This window comes from Trichechus manatus, unplaced genomic scaffold, assembly GCF_000243295.1.
Source record: "Trichechus manatus latirostris isolate Lorelei unplaced genomic scaffold, TriManLat1.0 scaffold00008, whole genome shotgun sequence".
NCBI lineage: Eukaryota > Metazoa > Chordata > Mammalia > Sirenia > Trichechidae > Trichechus > Trichechus manatus.
Window position 1 is genome coordinate 770445 of NW_004443944.1, and position 15775 is coordinate 786219.

The 15775-nt window shown below is 61.7% G+C and overlaps 1 protein-coding gene across 2 annotated transcripts in view; it reads left to right on the forward strand.

The window, feature by feature from the left end:
• CHRNA4 (cholinergic receptor nicotinic alpha 4 subunit) overlaps positions 1–10229 on the forward strand; it is a 12556-nt gene extending 2327 nt beyond the window's left edge. For both annotated transcript variants that reach the window (XM_004370182.1, XM_023741574.1), the window contains 4 exons: positions 2243–2287; positions 2722–2831; positions 6370–7711; positions 10104–10229. In XM_004370182.1, coding sequence (XP_004370239.1) covers positions 2243–2287; positions 2722–2831; positions 6370–7711; positions 10104–10229 — 1623 coding nt within the window. The remainder of the gene's footprint in view (positions 1–2242; positions 2288–2721; positions 2832–6369; positions 7712–10103) is intronic.
• Positions 10230–15775: the final 5546 nt, after the last annotated feature.

Below are 15775 nucleotides of genomic sequence, written 5' to 3' on the forward strand. Positions count from 1 at the left end.
CAGGCACACACGCACACACATGCACACAAACACATGGACAGGCAAACATGCACACACACACGTGCATGCTTACAAGCATCATCTGCCATCCACGTGGCTCTGACGTGTCGAGGTCAGTGAACCAGTGGCATCCCCGGGTGTCCTGTCATTGCTCCCGTGGTAGAGGAGGGGCTGGGACAGGTGCCCCGGGAGGCAAGGATCTTGCCACCAAGAGCACACAGCCTCTGGTGCCTGCGTGACTTGAGGAGCTCCCGTTGACAGATGTGGCACGAGCTACCCCTGCTTGGCACTGGGTGCTGGGCCCAGGTGGACAGTGGACGGTGGAAAGGCTGCTGGAGTCAGGCTGCCCTCTGTCGGCCCCGCCTGGTGGCTCAGAGGCAGGTGCTGGGACTGGTTGGCCCCAGCTCCCTGACCAGCCTTCCTGTGCAGTGTATGGGATCCGTGTAGGGACTGCAGATATAAACGCCATCCCTGGGGGTCCTGTGTCCACCCGGGGCCTGCCTGCAGTCAGCATGGGTGAGTCCGCACCCCCAGGTCCGTCTGTGGAGGAGGCGGGACTCCCAGACCCCCCCACCCATGATGCTGAGCCTTCGTAGTGTGTACTGGGCACATGTCCAAACAGTCGAGTCGGCAGGAGTCAAGGATCTGCGGGACGGGCAGCTTAGGGAAGGTGATTGGCCCTGCGCCTTGAAGCTCGTTCTGAGGAGCCTGGGGCCCCAGGGGAGGTACACAGGCTCTTCCTGTCCCCGGAACTTCCTGCGACCTACAGCACTGAGCTGTGCAGGGCAGTGGACACTGTCGAGCCTTTACATTCTGCGTGCCCGGCCTGAGCCATCCGCTCTGCAGTCACGCTCTCCTCAGTGTCCTCTGGGGGAGACGACTGGCTCAGGCAGCAGGAGGCCTGGCCAGTGGTGTGGCTGATGAGCAGAAGCAAGGGCAGAGCCTGGGACGGCCCGGGACCTGGTCCCCTCCCCTGAACCGGCTGACTAGGGGAGACCAGCAGAGGGAAGCACTGAGGCTGCACACGTACACTCACACATGCACACACGCAAATGCATGACATGCACACATGTACACTTGCACCCACACACGTGTGCATGCACACACAAATGAACACAGAGCTACACATGCACCCACACACACGCACACGCAAACACAGACGTGTGCAGTCCCCTGATCCTGGTGTGGGTGCAGGGCGGTGTGGGTGCAGGGCGGTGTGCGTGCAGGACGGTGTGGGTGCAGGGCAGCCTGGGTGCAGGGCGGCGTGGGTGCAGGGCGGTGTGGGTGCAGGGCGGTGTGCGTGCAGGACGGTGTGGGTGCAGGGCAGCCTGGGTGCAGGGCGGGGTGCGTGCAGGGCGGTGTGGGTGCAGGCCCGTTCTCCGGCCCGAGGGCCCAGGAGTTTCCTTGGTTGAGTGGCTCTCCCTGGTCTGGGGGCTAATGGGGAGAAACTGGCCTTAAGAGGTAGGAAATAACCCTGCTGAGGACGTTGCCTCTCGCCCGGTGCCCCCCCATCCCCACCTCCCCCAGGAGGAGCCTCCATGCCTGCAATCTCCCTCTAGCTCCCCGGACATCTGGCCAAACCACGGAAAGAGGCTCAAACCACACCAGTCATTCCCGTTGGGATGGGCCCTCACTCGTCCCTCAGATAAAGGGGAGAGGCAGCGGAGAGGGTGGGCGTCAGGCAGGGGCTGGAAGGGACCTAGGAGGGTGTGTGGCCCGCCCTCCCCGTGATGGAGCTGAGAGGGAGTCAGGGGGCCCAGGGCCCAGCTCCTGCCACTTCCTCAGGTGACCCAACGCCTGCTTGTCCCTGTGCACCATCTGCAGAAGGGGCCCCCACCAGATTGGAGGCCAGGGCAGGTGCTACCCCCAGCAGGGAGCCAAGCGGAGCCTTCACCCTGCCCCGCACTGCCCTTAGCTGGGGCTGTCTGTGAAGTTGGCTGACCCTTGCCCCTGATTCCCTTCTGGAAGAGTCTGAGGACTCGGGGGCCATCCTGCCACATATGTGCCTCTCTGTCTTGTGCTCAGGGCACAGTGTTCCCACATCCCCATGGGGCTTTTGTCCTTGGTTGCCTCCAGGGATGAGGTGCTCACTCCTTCCTGTAGTCACTGCCCACCATGTACAGCCGTGACCCTCCCAAAGTCCTTGTGCCCAAGGCTGGGACCGTGGGTAGGAAACCCTAGGCTGTGAGGACGTGTGGTCCATCGAGCGGGGACCTCAGTCTCCCTCCTCCTCGTGCCCTAGGACGAGAAGAAGCAGATGATGGCAGTGAACGTGTGGGTGAAGCAGGTGGGTGAGGGAGGCAGCCGCCCCCCCGGGCTCCACCGTCCGAGCCCCGGCCCTCCGGCTCCCCATCCCTGCTCCCTGCCCCCTCCCCGTAGCCCCATTCGCGTCCCCCCACACCTTGTCCCCTGGTCACCTCCCAGCTCCCTATACCTCTTCTCCCCCTGATTGCAGGAGTGGGAAGGGGTGAGGCCCGCACCCTCATCTCCCCCATCCCCCGGTTCCCCCCAGCCCGCTCGCCTCCCCCTCACTGCTGGCTTCCCTCCGCCCGCTCTGGGGGGAGCAAGAGTAGGAAGCGGCAATGTATGTCCCCCACCCCCCCACCCCCGTCTCCCTCCCCTGCACCTCCCCTCTCACCGTCGACCTCACCTCCCCCTCCTTGGGCACAGGCGGGAAGGCGCAGTTCCCCCATCTGCCCCTTGCTGCCCCCCCCACCACAGGAGTGGCGTGACTACAAGCTGCGCTGGGACCCGGCTGACCACGAGAACGTGATGTCCATCCGCATCCCCTCGGAGCTCATCTGGCGGCCGGACATTGTCCTCTACAACAAGTGGGTGCCGGGAGGGGCTGTGCCTGGCAGGGAGCCGAGGGAGGGCCAGCGGGGCCGCTCTCAGGAGGAGCCTGGGGGGAGCGCCATCTCAGTCGGGCCTCAGCCCCTCCCTGAGAGGCATGGATCCGGGGCTGCAGGCCAGAGTGCCCTTCATGCACGACCACTTCCAGACCAGCCCCAACCTTTGCGAGGCCCGTCACGTGCCAGATCCCGCATCCTCGAAAGTGGGCTGAGCTGCAGAGCCGCCTTCTCACCTCAGCCCCCTGCCCCCAGCCCCCTCTCCCTTCTTATCTTCACTCCCCACCTCCCAGGTCCACCGGGGGCGGTTCTGCAGGTCACCGCTGGTCCCCAAACCCCAGGGCCTCTGCCACGGCGTCACTGCCGGGGCCCCCACCCGGGGCTACCCCGCGGCGTCACTGCCGGGTCCCCCACCCGGGGCTACCCCGCGGCGTCACTGCCGGGTCCCCCACCCGGGGCTACCCCGCGGCGTCACTGCCGGGTCCCCCACCCGGGGCTACCCCGCGGCGTCACTGCCGGGTCCCCCACCCGGGGCTACCCCGCGGCGTCACTGCCGGGTCCCCCACCCGGGGCTACCCCGCGGCGTCACTGCCGGGTCCCCCACCCGGGGCTACCCCGCGGCGTCACTGCCGGGTCCCCCACCCGGGGCTACCCCGCGGCGTCACTGCCGGGTCCCCCACCCGGGGCTACCCCGCGGCGTCACTGCCGGGTCCCCCACCCGGGGCTACCCCGCGGCGTCACTGCCGGGTCCCCCACCCGGGGCTACCCCGCGGCGTCACTGCCGGGTCCCCCACCCGGGGCTACCCCGCGGCGTCACTGCCGGGTCCCCCACCCGGGGCTACCCCGCGGCGTCACTGCCGGGTCCCCCACCCGGGGCTACCCCGCGGCGTCACTGCCGGGTCCCCCACCCGGGGCTACCCCGCGGCGTCACTGCCGGGTCCCCCACCCGGGGCTACTCCACGGCATCACTGCCGGGTCCTCAAACCTGGCTCATCCATTCCCAAGCAAGCAAAGCTGGGGCAGGCCGCTCCATGAGGCCCAGCACGCACGCTAAAGGCCAGCGTGTAGATGCGGACTGTGCTCGGCAGCTGGGCCAGGCTCCAGGGGTGACTTGTGTTGATGTCCAAAGGGCCACCTGCTGTACTTCCCTGGGGCCCTCCCCTGGGGCCCCCCATGTGCTGCTGTGACACCCCAAGCTGGCCCTCTCTAACTTGTGTCCCCACTGGCCCTGAGTTTCCCAGTCTTGGGTTGGCAGCCAGGCACTGAGGCTCCCCACGTAGCTGACAAACGCAGCGAAGGCCAGCACTCACACCCCTGGTTCTGCCACAAGTCCTCATCCTCTGCCGCCCCACCGACCCCCGAGGGCTCCTGCAAGAAGCCCCTGCTGGGCCCTGGGGAGTCCCGCCTGCCCTGCAGATGTTCCTGCTTGATCAGGAAAGATGGGGCCTCTTCCCCTTAACAGATTCCAGTAAGGGCAGCAGGAGGGCCGCGCTGAAGGCGTTGAGACCGTTTCCCAGAATGCGTCAGGGGCGGAGAGGTGGAGACCCGGCCCCCTCCCCCCGTGCCCCGAATGTGCCTGGAGTGTCCGTGTGCCCCCGAGAACCAGAGCCTGCGGGGCCAGGAAGCAGTAGTGCCAACCGAGCCGGGCAGGCAAGCAGCTTCGGAGTGCCAACACCTGGGACTGCAGTGCAGGAGATGGGCCCCCACACCTGCACAGACCCCCAGCTGGGGAGGGGCTCTCGCTGGTTGAGACCTGGGGGCATGAGGGTGAAGGGACCCTGGAACTGGTAGCTGTGTGGATGCAGCCCCAGCCAGCGAGGAGGCCTGTTCCCAGAGGTGGCAGGCAGTTGCTGGTGCTGGCATGGGCCTGAGCGTGGCCAAGGGTCAGCTGGCTGCATCTGGGCGGGTGGGGAGGCCTGACTGCTCTGCTGGCTCTGGGGTGCCGCCTCAGATGGAGGACGCTTACGCGAGGCCTTGCTGCCCACTTCGGGGCTTCCCAAAGATCGGGCCTTTGCAGGGCACAGGGCAGCACGGTGACAGTGCAGCTGAGTCACCAAGTGTCCCCCAGCCCAGGGACCCTCCAGCCTTTGTGCAGACCTCACCGTTGGGGGTTTGTTGGGTGGAAGCCGAGCTCCGAAGGCCACAGGGCCAGGACACAAGGAGGAGGCAGGCCCCAGTCCTGCTGCCTTCGTGGTCCCCTCCCCTAGAAGCCGATGTGGGTGGGAATGAGGCCCACGGGGTGGGACAGCAAGCTCAGAGGTGCACACTTGAAGGTGGCGGTCCTCCCAACGGCTCCCCAGGGAGGGGAGGGGGTAGTTGGGCAAGATTGGAGCCAGGTCTGGCCCTGGTAAGGAGGGGTGCGTGTTGAGGCTGGGGGTACTGTGTGAGCACAGCCAAGGGGTCAGGGGTGCACAGTGCACTGACCAGGGCTGGTGGGGGAGGAGCTGCCCCTTTAAGTGGGCTCTCTGGAACATTCTCTGCTCCTTCCCGGGGTGGAATCCACTTGGGCAGACCTGAGGGTAGCCTGGGGTTGCTGCCGCGTACTACTCATTAACCAGAGCCTCTTCCGTCCTCCCTGCCGAATAGCTGCGAACATTGGTGGCTCATCTTCCGGGCGGACAATTTTAATTTGGGTCTAAAGGGGAAGCTTTGATTTTGGAGAGGCGGAGTTGGGAGAAGGAGCAGTGGACTTGGGCTCCAGCTCCACATGCTCCAACGTCTGCGAGCCCCCTCCCCGCCGCTCTGAGAAGTGAGCTTTCCTGCACTGTAGCCAGCAGGATAGGAAGGCACCACCACTCCCATCTCATTGATCCTCAGCGGCCCCTTCCATCGGCAGCAGAACCCGCTGAGTGGATGGACGATGTTAGCGCTGAGAGCTAAGGGGGCCCAACTGGCACCATGAGACTGTGGAGGGGGGGGGCTTGGGGCCTTGAAGGCTGGGTCAGCGTGGGTCCTGGTCAGTGTGGGGCCGGCCTGGCTCGTGAGCACGAGGTGCCCAGGGCCATGCTCATGGCGCTCCAAGGGGTGAGACCAAGGGACCTCTGGACACTGGGAGCGGTGCAGCCACCAGAGAGGGTGGGCAGGTTCTGGGGAAGGGTGGGCCTGAGGAGGGTGGGTAGCTCAGCAAGGAGAAGGTACCAGAACCTTCTGGGAGAGGCACACTGATGGCTGTGGTACCGCCAAGTCCAGCGTGATGCACACCGGGGTGTAATCAGGCAGCCAGAGCTCATAAAGTGTTCGATGAGGCTCCTGGCGGGATGGTAAACTGAGTTACAGAGGCTAGTTGAAGGTCATTTGCCCAGCTCTGTTTAACCCCGGGCTCTGCCACCCTGAGTGTCAGGACCCCAGGGGAGGACACCAGCTTTTCTCCGCTCACCTGTGAGGTGGGAGCACTTGTGAGCGCAGGTGTGTGGGGTCGTGGAGGGGACAGGACACTTGGGGTGGCAGGTGGCCTCAGGTGGGGCTCGGCCTGGCGTGCCTTGGTGGGTCTCACACCCTGGCCTCCCCCCTTCCTGTCCAGTGCGGATGGGGACTTTGCAGTGACGCACCTGACCAAAGCCCACCTCTTCCACGACGGACGGGTCCAGTGGACGCCCCCGGCCATCTACAAGAGCTCCTGCAGCATCGACGTCACCTTCTTCCCCTTCGACCAGCAGAACTGCACCATGAAGTTTGGGTCCTGGACGTATGACAAGGCGAAGATCGACCTGGTGAGCATGCACCGACGCGTGGACCAGCTGGACTACTGGGAGAGCGGCGAGTGGGTGATCGTGGATGCCGTGGGCAACTACAATACCAAGAAGTACGAGTGCTGTGCCGAGGTCTACCCCGACATCACCTACGCCTTCATCATCCGGCGCCTGCCGCTCTTCTACACCATCAACCTCATCATCCCGTGTCTGCTCATCTCCTGCCTCACAGTGCTGGTCTTCTACCTGCCGTCCGAGTGCGGTGAGAAGGTCACACTCTGCGTCTCCGTGCTCCTCTCGCTCACCGTCTTCCTGCTGCTCATCACCGAGATCATCCCGTCCACCTCGCTGGTCATCCCGCTCATCGGCGAGTACCTGCTCTTCACCATGATCTTTGTCACGCTCTCCATCATTATCACCGTCTTCGTACTCAACGTGCACCACCGCTCCCCGCGCACGCACACCATGCCTGCCTGGGTGCGCAGGGTCTTCCTGGACATCGCGCCCCGCCTGCTCCTCATGAAGCGGCCGTCCGTGGTCAAGGACAACTGCCGGCGGCTCATCGAGTCCATGCACAAGATGGCCAGCGCCCCGTGCTTCTGGCCAGAGCCTGAGGGCCAGCCCGGCTTCCTGAGCCGGGACCTGTCGCCCTCCAAGTCCTGCTGTGCCTCACCGGGGGAGCCAGTCAAGCCGCCCTCAGAGCAGCCCCCCGATCTCCAGCCCGTGGAGGCCGGGAAGGCCAGCACCTGCCCCTTGGCTGGCCCTGGCCCCCTGCTCAGCAGCAGCCAGGCCACAGGGCTGCCCAAGGCCAGGTCTCTGAGTGTCCAGCACATGACCAGCCCCGGTAAAGTGGAGGACAGCAGCGTCCGGTGCCGATCCCACAGCATCCAGTACTGTGTCAGCCGAGATGACGCCTCTACCCAGGCCAAAGGCCAGGTGACCAGTGCCCCGGCCTCCGCTCACTCCGCCAAGCCTACGGCCCCAGACCAGCCCTCTCCCTGCAAATGCAAGTGCAGAAAGGAGCCGCCTGCCACCTCCCCCGATGCCACATTCACAGCTCACAGCACCAAAGTGCCCTGTCGCCACCTGCTCCTGTCGCCGGCCCTGGCTCGGGCTGTGGAGGGAGTCCAGTACATTGCGGACCACCTGAAGGCAGAGGACACGGATTTCTCGGTAAGTCTCCGTCCTGCCCCGAGCAGACAGCACTTGTTCCCTTCCCTGAAGAAGAGCGTGGCAGTGCCCCGGCCTGCTCGGGGTTGGGGGGCCCCACATGGCTTCTCTACACGGCAGTCCTGAGCCCCACCTGCCCCGCTCAGCCCCTCCCTGAGCCCATGCTGACCCCTCCTCCAGGGCAGAGCCGGGGCGGAGCCGGGGCAGAGCCGGAGCAGGCGGTGGGCAGAGCTGGGGCAAAGTTGGGGCAGGTGGTGGGCAGAGCTGGGACAGGCAGTGGGCAGATCTGGGGCAGAGCTGGGGCAGAGCTGGGGCAGAGTTGGGGCAGGCGGTGGGCAGAGCCAGGGCAGAGCTGGGGCAGAGCCGGGGCAAGTGGTGGGCAGAGGCGGGGCAGAGCTGGGGCAGAGCTGGGGCAGACAGTGGGCAGAGCCGGGGCAGAGCTGGGGCAGGCGGTAGGCAGAGCTGGGGCAGAGCCGGGGCAAGTGGTGGGCAGAGGCGGGGCAGAGTTGGGGCAGAGCCGGGGCAGAGCTGGGGCAGGCGGTAGGCAGAGCTGGGGCAGAGCCGGGGCAAGTGGTGGGCAGAGGCGGGGCAGAGTTGGGGCAGAGCCAGGGCAGAGCTGGGGCAGGCGGTGGGCAGGTGACCCCAAGGCTTCAGGACAGGGTGGGTCTCAGGGGGTGGGGGGCACAAGTACCACCTTTAGAGAACAACCAGCACATGCAGCCCGTTCTGGTGCTTGGGAGCCATCCTGATGGGAGCGTCTGCAGAGCCTGTGTGGCCAGGAGGGGCCTCTCGCTCCTTCCCCGAATCCCAGCAAGGCCGTGCTGGCGTTCCTCCCTCAGCGCTGCAGCCTGTGGATACCGGAGAGCACCCTCCATGTGGGCACTGGACCCCTGGGCTCCTCCTGGCTGGGGGAGGGGCTGAGGGGTGTTGGGCCCAGGTCAGGGGGGAGAGGAGAAGAGGAGAAGAGACCAGGATCTGGACGCAACCAAGCTGGAGAGCCTGGGCAGTGCGAGGGCAGAGTCGGGGAGAACCCGGCCCCACTGTGGGGCTTCGAGGGGCCCTGGAGACCCCAGAGATGCTCCCCCCGAGCTAGCACATCTTGGGGCACCAGTGGGGATGGGGATCTCCAAGTATCTTGTGATGTGTGACGAGTCTGGGAGTGGCTGCTGGGCTGATTTGTCCCTTTAGAGGTTTAGGCAAAACCTCAAGGGAACCAGGAGGCCGGGGTGGGCTTGTCCACGCCTCCTCCTCCAGTGCGCAGGTCTGAGGCTGCGACGACCTGGTTCTGGTTCTGGTGTCAGGCCCCTGGGAGCAGCGCTGACTTCACAAGAACGGCCTCTGGCTGGAGGCTTTGGTCTGTGACGCGTTTCATCTTGGGAGGGAGGCAGCCGACAGGACACGAGAGGGGAGGATCAAAGGCCGAGGGAAAAGTAGCAGCCTGGGGAGGCTGCCTCTCAGCCTGTCCCTGGGAACAGAGGGTCCAACAAGGAGCTGTATTTATCGGCAACGCCATTTGCTCCAGCCTCCCCTTAAGTAAACACGCTGTCTCAGTTTGGTTTAAAACTTTCGGTCCAACAGTGATTATGTGGAAAATCTAGCACAGAAGGTGGCAGTGGGGAGGAGTCATCCCCTCGATACCCCTCACTGGAAGCGCGGCCGCACCCCCATCCCACCCTCGAACGTCTCATCCGGGTGGCCTGAGCCCATGCTGGCTGCATCCCAGTCTGGGTCAGCCCTGCCCCCGCAGGCCCCCCCTTGCAGACCATCCCCAAAGGCAGGCCTGCGTTAAACTGGGGGATTACTGTCCGTCTGCAGAATAGGGAGTGGCCTCGGTGGTCTCCACTATGCCTCCCTCCACCTTTTCCAAGCTAGGGGATTTCAGCGTGGAACACAGACGGTGCCTCCAAGGGGCATCGGTCTCCACCCCAGCTGAGCTCAGACCACCTGCAAGGCAGGTGGGGCACAGCACTGCGTGCCGCCTCCTGGGGCACCATGCGGTCCACGTCCTGCTCAGTGCGCACGCGGATGCCCTAGCTGGAAAGTGTGTGCCGGCCCGGCAGACCCCCGCTTCTGCTAGCCCCCCACACCCCTCAGTGGGTGTCGATATTGACCACCCTGCCTCCCTTCCTCCCTCCGTGGCCTCTGTGCTGAGTGAGGTGTCGGCCCCTACCCACAAAAAGTGCTCCCTGGGCCCACACTTCAGCAGAACAAGTGACTTCTCTCTGCCCCCCATTGTCACCTCAGTACAGGTGGGCGTGCAGGTGTGCACAGTGTTTTGGCTGCCTTGGGTAATGGGCGTGGGAAGCGGAGAACCTGCCCCTCGCGGTGCCCAGTTCCAGAAGCTCCCTGGCCACCGTGAGGCCAAGGGCGCGGCTGGCTGACCTCGTCTCCGCAGGTAAAGGAGGACTGGAAGTTCGTGGCTGTGGTCATCGACCGCATCTTCCTCTGGGTGTTTGTCACTGCCTGCCTGCTGGGCACCATTGGCCTCTTCCTGCCGCCCTGGCTGGCCGGCATGATCTAGGGCCGTCCAGGACACCCGCCGCACAGGGCGATCACCGGACGGGACCCGGCTGTCTGCAGACTCCCAGACTCAGGGCACGCAGCCTGCCCCGTTGCCCCCACCTCCGTCTCTGCCTTGAGCCGGCCTCGGGAGAGACCGTCCCTCTGTGCTGGCTCCATGGGACTGTGGCCGGGACACCGGGTCGGGGGTGGCCCCGGGCTGGAAAGCTTGTCTGCCAGGCTGTGTCCCAGGGCCGCCCCATGAAAGCTTGTCCAGAGCACAGTGACCATGGTCTCCTGCCCGCTCCTCTGAGCCCCTCGATGGTCCTGACCAGATGGGGGCCGTGAGGCCTTGCCCCTCCCCACCCCAAGTGCCCCTCGTCCCTGGGGTCCAGGGGGCCCAGGCGCCTGAGTCGGGGGCTGGTCACCCCTCCACCACCTCCCAGCCCAGCCTTAGCTTCTCCTGCCGGCCTGGGGCGTGCAGGCTCCTCAGATGGGTCCCCTTCGACCCCTAGAGGTGAGCGGGGGCTAAGCAGGGTTCTTGTTTGCTTGTTTGGGGTTAGTCAAAACCACTCTTTGTGCCTGAGGGGCCTGAAAAAGGAGCTTTGTGGACTAGCTCTGTCTTGGAGGGAATCGCCCTGCAAGTCCGCCCACAGGGCAGGTCCGCCCACGGCAAGGGATTCAGCCCCAGGGAGTGCAGACACGCCCCCATCCTGCAGGGTCTCAGGGTGGAGGGGGGAGAGTCTGCAGCAGGCACCTCGAAGGGGCACAGGGGTGGAGGGATGGCGGAGCAGACGCCAGGCCCTGAGCTCAGGCTCCCCATCTGGGCCCCAACGCCCTGAGTGGTGCCTGCTCTTTTCGCAGTCAGGCGAACTGGGACTCCGGGTAGACACAAGGAAGGACTGCCTGCCTCAGTGGCCACGGTGCGGCCCGAGGACAGACCCTGAGGGTGGCTTGCCCAGGTGGACTCGGGGACGCCCCGGAGTCTCAGCCCCAGGGATAGGGAGGGCAGGATGGGCAGGGACCCCTGGGGAACATTGTGGAGTGGAGGGACTATGGGGTCTGGAACTCCCCAGCTTCCAGCCTGGCCTCCGTACTCCCGGGGCCATCAGAGGCCAGGGGGCCTCACCCGGGTCTCCCCCACAGCACCCAGGGGCTGCTCTGCCCAGAGGAGGTGTGGAAGTGGAGAGGGGCTACGGGCGAGGCCCAGGGGGCTCAGGCTCCTCATCCCTGTATCGCTGGCATTGTCTCCTTGGAATGCTTAGTCTCCAAGTACTGTGGTTCCATCTGCTGGCCCAGCAGACGGGGGTGAGGATGAGGAGAGCTGCGGGGAGGGCCAGCACCCCTCAGCCCATCGTCCCCCCACCCCATCCCCTGGACCTAGTGTCCCCCAGCCCAGCATCCCCCGAGCCCAGCATCCCCCCACCCCATCCTCTAGTCTCAGAGCCCCCCATCCCCTGGGCCCAGTGTCCCCCCACCCTATCCCCTGGACCCAATGCCCCCCAGCCCAGTGTTCCCCCACCCCATCCACTGGACCTAGCATCCCCTGTCCAGTGTCCCCCCCAACCCCTTCCCCAGACCCAGTGCCCTCTGGCCCAGTGTCCCCCCTACCTTCAGCCCCTGGGCCTAGTGGCCTCCAGCTCATCATTTTCCAGTCCAGCACCTCCCAACTCCATCCCACAGGCCCAGTGTCCTCCTGGGCCCAGTGCTCCCTGGGCATTGAAGATTCATCGGCTAAGCTTTGATCCGCTCCAGCTCCCTGGGGCTGTCCCTCGGGGGAACCCCTGGGCGCTGGGAAAGAGCCAGGCAGGTGAGTTCACTTCCCGGGCTGTGCGACCCAGCTGGAGACACCCAGCCTTGGAGGCGGGAGGGGGACGCAGACCTCAGAGGTAAGACCCTCAATCCGAGTTACACAACTGGGCTTAGCCGCCAGATGTGCTGGCAGCTGCAGGGAGCTGCCGGATGCGGATGCAGCTGTGGATGCGATTTTCTGGGTCGGGGTGACACCGAGGGGCCGGGGGCAGCCTCTCGCCAGCTGCTCCATTGAGATTAAGACTCCTCTCTCTTCCTTTAGTTTTAAAAAATCTTTGAGACTCAAAAATAAGTTCAGAAAATCCAGAAAAGGAAATCAGCCGCCATATTGCCACCAGGCCACCTCCGCTCTGTCAGCATGCTTTTGCCTCCAGAGCTTTCTCACGAGGGAGGTCCTCGCACCGGTGGATTTTAACAAACTCGGGGCCCAAGGAGCTTGACTCCACTAGTCTTGTTTCCTGGGGCTGCCATAACAAAGCGGAGGGCTTTAAAGAACAGGAATTCATTGACGCAGAGTTCCGGAGACCAGAAGTCTCAATTTGGGGGTCGGCTCTATGGAAAGGCCCTGCTTTCTCTCTCACCTTCTAGCAGCTGCCCACAACCCTGGGCGTTTCTGGGCTTGTAGGTGCAACTCCACATGGCATCTACCTTCCCTGTGTGTGTCCCTGTGTCTGTTCTCCTTTTATAGCTCAAACTGATTAGGTTTAGGGCCCACCCTACTCCAGTACGGCCTCATTAACGTAACAGAAGAAACCCCTATTTCCAAACGGAGTCATATGTACAGGTACAAGGGTCAAGACTTCAACATAACTTTTGAAGCCACAGTTCAACCCACTACCCCACTCAATATATAGGACATTACCATCAACCCAGAAAGTTCCCTCAAGCCCCTTCCTGTCGGTTCCTGCTCCCATGACAGCCTCTGCCGGCTCCTATCCCTGGGCTGTTCTCAGACTCCGTGTAGGTGGAGTCGAACGGGTGTGGTCTTTTCTGTCTAGCTTTTTCCATTTACTATAATGTGGTCGAGATTCCTCCGTCGTGTGTATCAGCATTTCTTTCTTTTGTTGCTGAGTTGTGTTCCTTTGTCTGAATAAACTAAAACACAATTTGTTTATCCATCACCTGGTGATGGACTTTGGGTTGCTTCCAGCTTTTGGTGACCATGAATCCAGCTGCCAGGAACTGGGTGTTGTGTACGAGTCCGTGTGGACGCAGGTTCTCATTTCTCTTGGGTGGTGGCCTCTCTGGGTCGTGGGGCGGAGGTACATTTAAGGCTGCCAAACACTTTCCAAAGTGGTTGTACAGTTTTACATCCCCACTGGAAATATCTGGGAGTTCTGGTCACTTTAAACCCTGAAGGACACTTGGTATAGGGGGCATACCGGCCCACAATAAACAGCTCTGTCGGCCACAGCCACGCCCATTCATTTCCACTTTGTCCACAGCGGCTTTCAGCTACTGTGGCCAAGTTGAGTTGTTTCCACAGAGACCACGTCGCCCATAAAGCCTAAACTGTTTACTCTCTGGCCCCACACGGGAAAGTCTGCCTGGTATACATTCCCCGTGGCGTTCACATTTGTGCATCAGCAGTTAACATGGTGGTCCAATGGCTCAGCGCTCGGCTGCTAACCAGAATGCTGGTGGTTTGAACTCATCCAGTGGCTCTGTGGGAAAAAGACCTGGCAATCTGCTTATGTAAAGATTTCAGCCAAGAAAATCCTATGGGGCATTGTACTCTGTCACATGAGGTCGCCATGGGTTGGAATCGGCTGGATGCCAAACCACATTTACTTACTGTGTCTTTTCTCTTGGAGCCCCCACTATGCGGATACGAACACTGAGTGTCTGTTTTCATGTGTCTCTTCCTGTAGTCCCCTGGGAGACTCCTGAACTTGACTGCACAGCTCAAGGATGTTTTTGCCTTGTTTATTTTTTACTCAGCCTACCTTATTGATTTTCCATTTCTCTTTCTATGTTTTCCACACACAGTATTTCCAACTGATTTTTCTGTATGCTTGTTAATTCTTGTATCATGTTATTAGTATCCCTCCTTGCCTCCTTGAAGATATTATGAGAGCTCACGAGTTCTTGATCTGGCATACGTTGTTCAGTTTGTCTCCCAGTCCTTTTGCTCCTCAGGTGTCTCCCCCATCTAATTGGAGCCCCCCCCCACCGCCTCCCCAGGGAGGAGAGGGTACTCAGAGGGCTCTGGGTGCCCTGTGGTCCAGGGGCATGATTTCAGCGCCCGCCTTGATGAAGCTCCCCAGAAGTGCCTGCCCCACTGCTCAAGGGTGTCCCTTCCAGATTACCCAGGGTCATTTAACCCCAGCACTGGTCAACAGGAAACTGGAGAAACAGAGTGGACCCAGTCAAGCTGTGGCACTGGTCGTGCAATCTGAATCCAGCTCAGCTCCAGGACAGACGTCAATGACCTGGCTGTCCTTCCTGAAGAACACAACAGCCAGCTTAGGTCATTGTTCTCAATGTTTGTCATCTTTAATACCTGCAGTTAAGGCTATGACTTTGCCCTTAGATACTGCTTTAGCTGTACCTCCCTAATTTTGCCATGTTGTGCTTTCATTGTCCATCAGGTTAAAATATGTCTTAATATTGCTTATGACTTCTTTAACCTAGGATTTATTTAGATGTACATTTGTTCTACAAACCAAGGAGAATTCTTGGCTGTCTGTTTCTAATTTTATTGTGTTATGGTTGGAACATGATTCTTTGGCATTTGAGGCACTTCCTGACCTAGTGTGAGCATGTGTGTGGATCATTCGATGGGCTTGAAGGTTTCCTCTATTGGGTGCATAGTGTTCTCTTGTGTCTTGTCAGTCATGTTTACAAAATTCATTTTTGTCTCCATGATTGATCCATCTCTGGAACAGCTAAGCTAATCATCCTCCATGATTGTGGATTTAGCTCTTCCCTCTGAGGCTATTTTGCTTCTCACACACTTGGGGTTGTGTAGGGTGTTTGCAAGCTCGTTATCTGGGAGGATTGTTACTTTCATCAGCATCTAGAGCTTTTGTTCCTTTTTAATATTTTTAATTCAGTTTTTTTCCCCCCGAACGATATGGGTTCCCTCTTCATTTGTGACACCTTTTTGCTTTTGAACTTAGCTATTTAAGTGGTAAGAGTGGGAATCTAATACTTAGCTAATTGTTAAATACTTGTTTGGGAAAGGAAATGGAACTATCCACGTCTCCTTGAGGCACCACCAGGACAGGAAGGCAGGAATGAGTTTGATAAGTTCCCTCACCATGCAGGGTTTCAGGCCCTCATCTGGAACCGTAGCGGGTAAGATGGACAAGGGCCGGGCTTGCAGACTCCTGTTCTGGGTGGGGAAAGAAACCAGGATGACAAGCAGAGCTACAAGGAGCGTGGCTGGGTCAGGAGCCCTTGCTGAGAGCAGCCTCGCTCCAAGACACACAGAACACAAAGGGTCGATGTGCACAATCTCGAAGTGATGTCCCTGCGTAGGGAATCAGACACGAGCCAGTCACGGGAGGGACGCTCACCCAGACACAAATGTCTGAACCTCCTGTGGGCCAGGCACTGCCTTCGCTGCGGGGAAAGCAGTGGGGAGAAGGCAGAAGGGGGCCTGGCCATACACAGAATGCCGTGATGGAGGACAGAGGTGCATGACAGGAGGATGGCAGTGGTGGTGTGCTTTGCATGAGGCGGGCCTGGGCTGCTCTGGGGGGGACAGTTGAGGTGAATTGGCTGTGTGCACTCCTACAGGGAGGGCCACCA